Source organism: Morone saxatilis, unplaced genomic scaffold, assembly GCF_004916995.1.
Source record: "Morone saxatilis isolate NCDOM2014 unplaced genomic scaffold, NCSU_SB_2.0 Contig24, whole genome shotgun sequence".
Classification (NCBI taxonomy): Eukaryota; Metazoa; Chordata; class Actinopteri; family Moronidae; genus Morone; species Morone saxatilis.
Genome location: NW_023339807.1, coordinates 6120545 through 6128009, shown reverse-complemented (window position 1 = coordinate 6128009; position 7465 = coordinate 6120545). Strand labels below are relative to the sequence as shown.

General features: G+C 40.4%; 1 protein-coding gene across 1 annotated transcript in view; it reads left to right on the top strand.

Annotated features, from left to right (window-relative positions):
• Positions 1 to 1173: 1173 nt before the first annotated feature.
• emc2 (ER membrane protein complex subunit 2) overlaps positions 1174 to 7465 on the top strand; it is a gene marked incomplete in the record, with an annotated part of 22266 nt that continues 15974 nt past the window's right edge. The window contains 4 exon segments of the mRNA XM_035671957.1: positions 1174 to 1239; positions 1911 to 2024; positions 4908 to 4972; positions 5934 to 6019. Coding sequence (XP_035527850.1) covers positions 1200 to 1239; positions 1911 to 2024; positions 4908 to 4972; positions 5934 to 6019 — 305 coding nt within the window.

Here is a 7465-nt window from a genome sequence, read left to right as displayed (position 1 = left end):
CCAGCTGCATCTCAAAGTTATAGACAGCTTGTTCACAGAGCACTTTTACCATCATGTCCTGAAATCCCAAGAGTCACACCCACTGCATGGTGTTTATTGCAGGTCACTGTTGGGGCCCTGGCCTTCAGTGGCACCTTGGCAGACAGGGGAAAGCCCTCTACCCCAAAGGACAGTGTATGATTGTTTTAATGTGGTTTCTTTGGTATTTGGTGTTCCAGCAAAAACCCAACCACATATCAACTGACTGCCATGTGCAGACTTGAAAATTACAAGTGCAAAGATCGCCAAAGCTGAGCGTAACTTAAACTGTACACAGCGTTATTATTTGTATCCCTGACAGAGATGATGACATTTCATCGTTCCCTTATGCACTTGCCCATTACTGATGATGCTAGGCTGTTTTACAGTATCAGTGTCCTTTAGAAAAAAAAACCATCTCCTTGTTGTCCTTTACAATAGAACATTGACAAAGTATGCATAACAGTAGGCTGTGTGCAGTGAGCAGCACTGGATATGACATCAGATCTCTGAAATGTCTTTGTAAGCAAGTTTGTGCTGAGCGCACATCAACAAGTGTGTAATGTGGTAAGAGAGAAGTGTGTAAGCAAGCATACACAGGGAGGGGATGAGATTCACAGAGGCTCCTGAGGGAAATCAGTATAAATGGTAGATGTGCTTGGAAAGCACATTTAATATTTTCGGAAGAAACTGATTCTAGGCTCTGCCGATTGTCCTACCAAATACTTAGTAGAGGAATCATATAAAAATGGAAATGGAGCATGAGAACGTCCTCATCTGGATTGAAAATGTGTGCTGCATGCTGCAACAGTGAAATAGGTATGCAAATGTAGGTTTATTGTATAGAGAAATCCCTTTTGCCCTATGCCTAATGTTCACATGTGCCTAACATGTTCAATTTGGGGTTGAAAATCAAAATGACCAGTTAACTCAACTTGAATGCAAGCCATAGACAAAACATGAAGTGATTTTTTCCCCCTATAGATATGTTTTTAAATAAATCATATCACATTTCATTACATTCAAATAATAATGATTATTATTACAGTATCATACGTCACATTATCATTATTAATATTATTATTATTATTACATTTTTTTTTTTTTTTACCAACGTCAGGCACGCCCACAGCTGGCAAGTCCATGACGTAGGCACGGCGTATGTTGTCAAAAGAGAAAAGATGGCGTCGGTATCAGAGATGTACGATGTGGGTTGGGAAGGTAAGACAAAAGAGACAATAGATTCTCCTCAAGCGTCATTGAGACATGTTTCTATATTTACGGCAGTCGCTGTTTTCTCCGCGTCTCTCTTGTGGCGGAGAGTCGTCGTCGTTCTGAAAATACGAGTCGGCGTGTCAAGGAGTTAGCTAATGCTAGTTAGCATGGTTTAGCTAACTTATCGGATTCAGCCACACAGTACATCCATACTAACGTTAGCTCACTGTCCGCCATTTGTATCTCAGTTGTTGGTGGTGCTGATGTAAAGCAGTACTTAACTGTCTTCAGATGACCAGCTAATGTCTGTAGCATGCTAGCTTCGGCTAACGTTAGCTGTAGCTACGTAGCAACAGATTTCTGGTTCTGCAAAGCCCAAATAACACAGTAATAATAGTGCAGTAGTAATGTCAGTGCACTAACCTAACCGTATTTGGATTTATAGTTTTGGGGTTCACTGAATAGCCCCGGCAACTTTGGTCCCATCACACACACATCACAACAAGGTTAATGCACATTACAGCGAAGCTTCGTGTGTTTTGCTTTTCATGGTCTCATCCCAAATCGTGCATTGCACAGACTTGCACAGAGTTAAAACCCAGGGTTGATACATCATGCTGAAAGCTGCTGTTGATATAGATTACAGCTGTCCTTATGGTTCACATCTTTGTCCACAGAGATGAGAGACAAGCTGCGTAAATGGAGAGAAGACAACTACAGAAACAGTGAGCAGATTGTGGATGTTGGCGAAGAGCTCATCGGTGAACATTCATCTAAACTGGGAGATGACAGTAAGTGTGTCAAGGCTGAATAAAGCGGTGTGTTTCACAGAACCTTTTAACAGGTGGAGTTGAGCCAGGATGATGGTGTTGAGGAGGAGTTGGCCATCAGGCGCTTTGTTATTTTCAGATGGACCGTTAGAAATGAGATTAGACAACAAGTTGAGAATGTCTTAGTTTGTTTGAATGCATTAAAACAAGAGACTGTGAACGCGCTGGAGTAGAGAAAATAAAGGCCTTTATGATGAGCTCACTTTAGTTTACGACATTTGTTAAAAACACAAAAGACATCTCTCACTTCATATTACTGAAGTGAAAAACATTTTTGGAATGAGGATCTTCTGCTTTGTAGCGCCTGTAAAAACAAGCAGGCCAATGTTATTGACTGTGGGTTCTGTGTGTTCACTGTGTGAGATAGGATTGATCTAAGTGAGCTGGATATTTTTCTCTCCCCTCTTTTGTGGTATATATGTTTCTATTGGATACATTTCTGAACAGGGTCTTAGGTTTCCTGTGATGTGGGAAACACAGATAGAGACAGTCATGGCTGAAAAGCCAAATCCACAAATACAAGATTGCTTGCATTAAAAGGACAGGAAGAGGGAAAGTACTTAACTTGAAAAACGTGGAAAAGCATTGAGTGGAAACAGGTTAACATTTCCATATTTCCTGGTGTGGTGACCTAGATGATGAGTAGGCAGTGTCACCAGAAATAAAGTAGATAACTAGTAAAAGCAGCAAATAATTTAAATATGATTTATATTTCAGACATACTGTACGCAGAGATAAAGTTTACAAGACCGTAATTGTAATGGTGTGAAAGGCACATTAGTAATAGCTTATTAAAGCACGGAGTACAGTATGCCTAGGTTTCCTTAAAGATTTATTTTTTACCTTCCATAAACATATTGGAGGTCATGATTTCTTTTATAACAGTACTGTCCTGCTGCATTACCCCATAAACTCTCCCTTTCCCCCTAGTCATTATGATTCATACAGTCCTCAGAAGAGGCGGATAAACATTAACATGCCATGGTTTTATTGAAACCAGCTCTTAAATTGGCTGTGAAATGAGATGGCAATTATCAAAACAAGAGTTGGAATCATTTAAGTCAAGAAAAACTGGAGGCATTTGTTTGTTTTGGCATAACCTGCCAGTTTTTGGGTGGAGTTGGAGTTTTATTATTCTTTTCAATTAGCAGGGGGTGTTCATTTGGCTGAAAATGTCCAGTTTGCTTGTCAGAGCTGTCTGTCTAACATGTTGTATTAATTTCATTAATTGGCTTCTGTAGCCAGGCTATTAGTCAGTATGTTAAAATGTTACAGTTGACTGAATGAAAAATACATTTCATTTGTTTTTATAGCTAACCACCAAGTGAAACATGTTAAAGGAATGGTTGTGCCAGTTAATGATTTTGCTCAACATGCCTTTCTTTGTTAGTTTATAAATATAACGGTGCTAAAAATCTTCGACTTGCTTGAGACTGGCTTTACGTGTCTATCGATCATATGTGACAATATTCAACCATAAGGTCTCTACTCAAAAGTTGTCTCAATAAGCATTATGCAGAAGAAAGTGGACAAAGCAGAGATGTCTAATATTGGTACAATTTTCTATGTGACCAACTACGACCACGTTACAACTTAATGTTCCAATTAGTAGCAAGACATGGTTTATCTAGCCAACGTAGAAATGCAAGCTGCAGAGATGTGCAAGAGTCTGTTTTTAAGAATGGACTATTCAGAGCCTTTTGGAGGATTCTGTGCATTTATAGACATGTAATCACCACCCACCCATCCATAATTCACTTTAATGTAAACATTCATAAATAATTCTGTTTGTGCTGGAAAGTTTCAGGATATTTAGAACCTTTAAGTAAACGTATTGCTAATGCATTACTGTCACTCACTGAGACAAATAAATGTTATATTGTGTTTATGTTGAAACTAATATATGCATGTTTTCTATTTTATATGAAAACGGACGTATTATATTGTTAACCCAACCACATGTCGCTGTTAAAACTCGTTCTGGCATGTGAACTAGAGTAACTGTTAACACCGTCACACTACCCAGAGTGAGGGATGAGAAACAGCATGACCTGTACAGAAATGTTAGTTCAGCTACTTTGGTTTCACAAGGCATCAGCAGTGTTTTTAATAATGTTAGCAAAGTTTTTCTAAAAAGTAGCTTTGGCCTTATTTAACTGCCCAACTTGTGACTCCTTTTTTCCTCTGTTACTTTCAAAGATAACCTTTTCCATGTCTCAGTTATACTCCTACACCATGTAAGGACAGCGTCTAATAATGAGGAAAATCATGTGTGGGTGGGGGTGTAGGCCCACTTTCAGATAGTTCAACCTCAATCTGAAATTCAGAGGTGATTATAACAAACATAACAACTTATTTTCCCTGAGAGTTATATTTAATCTTCTCAAATGTAACATTGTTACTGAAATTGATTCATGATTTATTACCAGCTCACTGTGGGGAAATCTATAACATGACTGTAAAGCCGTACACAAGGGCGTTTACTTGAAATGCTCCTGCATTTATGACTATTACTATTACTGCTGTGCTGTCCAAGTTTTAGACTAGTGTATGGTTTTCAACAGGCGACATTATCTTCAGTGTATTCCATACAGAGAATAGTAAATGTAGCCTTACATACTAAATTAGATGGGGAAAGTTTTTTGAATGAAATCTTAAGCTGTTGATTCTCGTCATGGAAGCTTGTTTGTGTGACTAACAAAACACGATGTGCAGCTGTTGGGGACACACTCTTAAGTTGGGACGTCAAATGTACAGTTCAATATATCCTACTTTCATGTTACACCAGACAGTGGAATGGAAAGGGCGTTAACACAGTCTTCTTTGTCTGTCTCTTCTGCCTAGTATGGATTATTTATGAGCAGGTGATGATCGCAGCTCTGGACTGCAGTCGGGATGACTTGGCTCTGGTAAGTTTTTACCGCTCTTCCTCACACACCCAAGAGCTTCAAAAGCCATCGCTCACTCTCACACAGCCATTTCTACTTTGCAGCACCCCCTCTGCCAAATGTGAAAATCTGATTTTTATTTGGCCAAAGGGTATTACTCTGTCTGTACTTTGGAAAAACAATTTGCTGAGAGTTGGAATTAGAGGGTGTAGCAAATGAGTGGAGAAGCATGCTTCAAGTGTTAGCTGAACTTGGCCATCGTTTATAGAGTTCAACTGCTTTTTCCCTCAGGATTTATTTGCCATCCTAAAGCTTAATGTGACGTTTCTGAGTTCATGTTGAAATATTCATAGCTCTGAAAATGGTCAAATCTGCATGGGATAAAACAAAAAGACAAAAGACCACGGTAATTGAAATGGTTCATCTCCAATCAGTATGTATGAAACGACTCCCATGGCAAAAAGAGTGACTCACTGAGTACAGAAAAGACAGAACTCAGTCACTGGAATTAGTTGTCTGTTGGCTATCCTTTCAGCTCTGCTGCCAGACTTTAAAAAAAGCAGAAGGACCAAATGCGCAAATGATTCAGGTCACACTGCAGACTTTTTCAGAATTCTGCACCTCTTTCACTACTATGTGCTCAAACCAGTTCAAGCTCCGTGTAGAGGAGGAAGTGGCGCAGAGCATCCTCACTCTGCTTTTTATAGTAGCGAGCATGGTTGCCTAAATGATTAACATACAGTAGTAACATACAGTAGTACCACACATCCAAGACTGCAATTTGCCTTTTAACAGTCTGTTTTTATATCAATATATTAAGTTTGTTTTGCTGATACATAGGCAGAATCTGACATTTTCAAGACAGGTGGTTTGTATCTGTAGAGGTGTGTGTGTGTGTGTGTGAGTGTGAGAGCAAGAGTGTAACAAAGTTTAGTTACAGCCAACTATAATTGGTCTCTCTCCTCTGCCCACATCCTTGCAGACCTGTCTACAGGAACTGAGGAAGCAGTTTCCAGATAGCCACAGAGTGAAGCGATTATCGGGCATGAGGCTGGAAGCTTTGGAAAGGTAAGCATCGGGTACCAAAAGCTCCAGAGACAGAGCAGCCAAAGAAAAAGCTCTGCCTCACAGTTACGTATGGTACTTTGGGTGGCTTGGGGGCGAGAAACTGTTAGCAGATCCTAAGTGGTACAATGGTCTGGGCGTGTGTAAGTACAGTATGCGTGTGGGGTAGGATGTGTTTGTGTTGGATCACCCAGCATTCCTTTGGAGTAGAAGGGAACGGAGAGAGGAAAGGTTCAGCGCTGGGTAGTCCTGTGGCCCTTTCAGCCTGAGTTAGGGATTCCCGGGAAGGAAGTGGTCGGATCCCACTGTTATTCTGGGGGTCCCTCAATCATCTCTGGTTTCTATTCCTCTGTTGTGTCCTTATTTTGTAACTCCTCATCTCGCTCTCTCTCTATTTTTCTCTCTTTGCCCTCCCTAATTTCATGCTTTCTTTCCTGTCCTGTTTTGGTACAGAGACCAAAACAAGTAATCTCTCAGCCCTGTAAATATTGACATGTCACCACAATCTCAGCTTTGCCCCCTCCAGTGATGTTTTATTTTTGACTCTGCAGTTTATATATATCAAAACCGTGAGCAGAATGGAGCAAGAAAAGATAAACAGAGTTAGTCTGTAGTAAACTGAACTGTAAGGGTAATTCAGTCTGTTTACTACCTCGCTCGCGTTCCCCTCCCGGATCACCATTGCTGGTTTATCGGTTATGTCAGAGTTTATGTGATAATTGAGAGTGATTGCTTCGGCACAGTCAGATTAAATAAACGGCACACTGGGATCTAATTGGCAGCAGACACTTGAATGACACAGCTTCAAACAGCATGGCCCTTCCCCTCCACACACACGCACAAACACACACACTAAATAAATAAAGCAAATCAAAGTGGCTCGTGAGTGCTCGCCTGGTGCCATCTGAAATCTCCCAAAGTGTAGCTGAGTAATAAAGTGAATGTGAGGGAAGCAGCAGTGCTGGAAGTGGGGCTTCTCACTGCTAATGGGAACCAGAGTTGCTTCTGTCTGTTGCAGGCTGTGGGTGGGACACTTTCTGATCACTGATCCCCGCCTTTGGCTGCTAAAACGTCAGTGCTGCAGATTGCCCCTGATAGAAAAAAAGTTCTGAAATCATCCTTCAGCGCCTGATTTAACATGACAAGTGAATTGCACATGCCTCCTATTCCCAGATTTCTTTACCGTATGATTTGATATTTACAGCTCATAAATTTCCCCTTTAAACAGAATCATGTGAGCTCAGTCCAACGGTTTGAGGTGCTCTGTGTTGGATATTGTTGCTTATCAGGTTCATGTGTGTGTATTGTGGTAATACGTTTGGGCCAACCGACAGACAACTGAACCAACAACTTTGCTGCGGATCTGGACACATGTAAAAGCAGCAATTTAATTTTGTTTAAAGGTGGATCAAACTGGATACAATCAAATGAAAATACAATCTTCAAAAC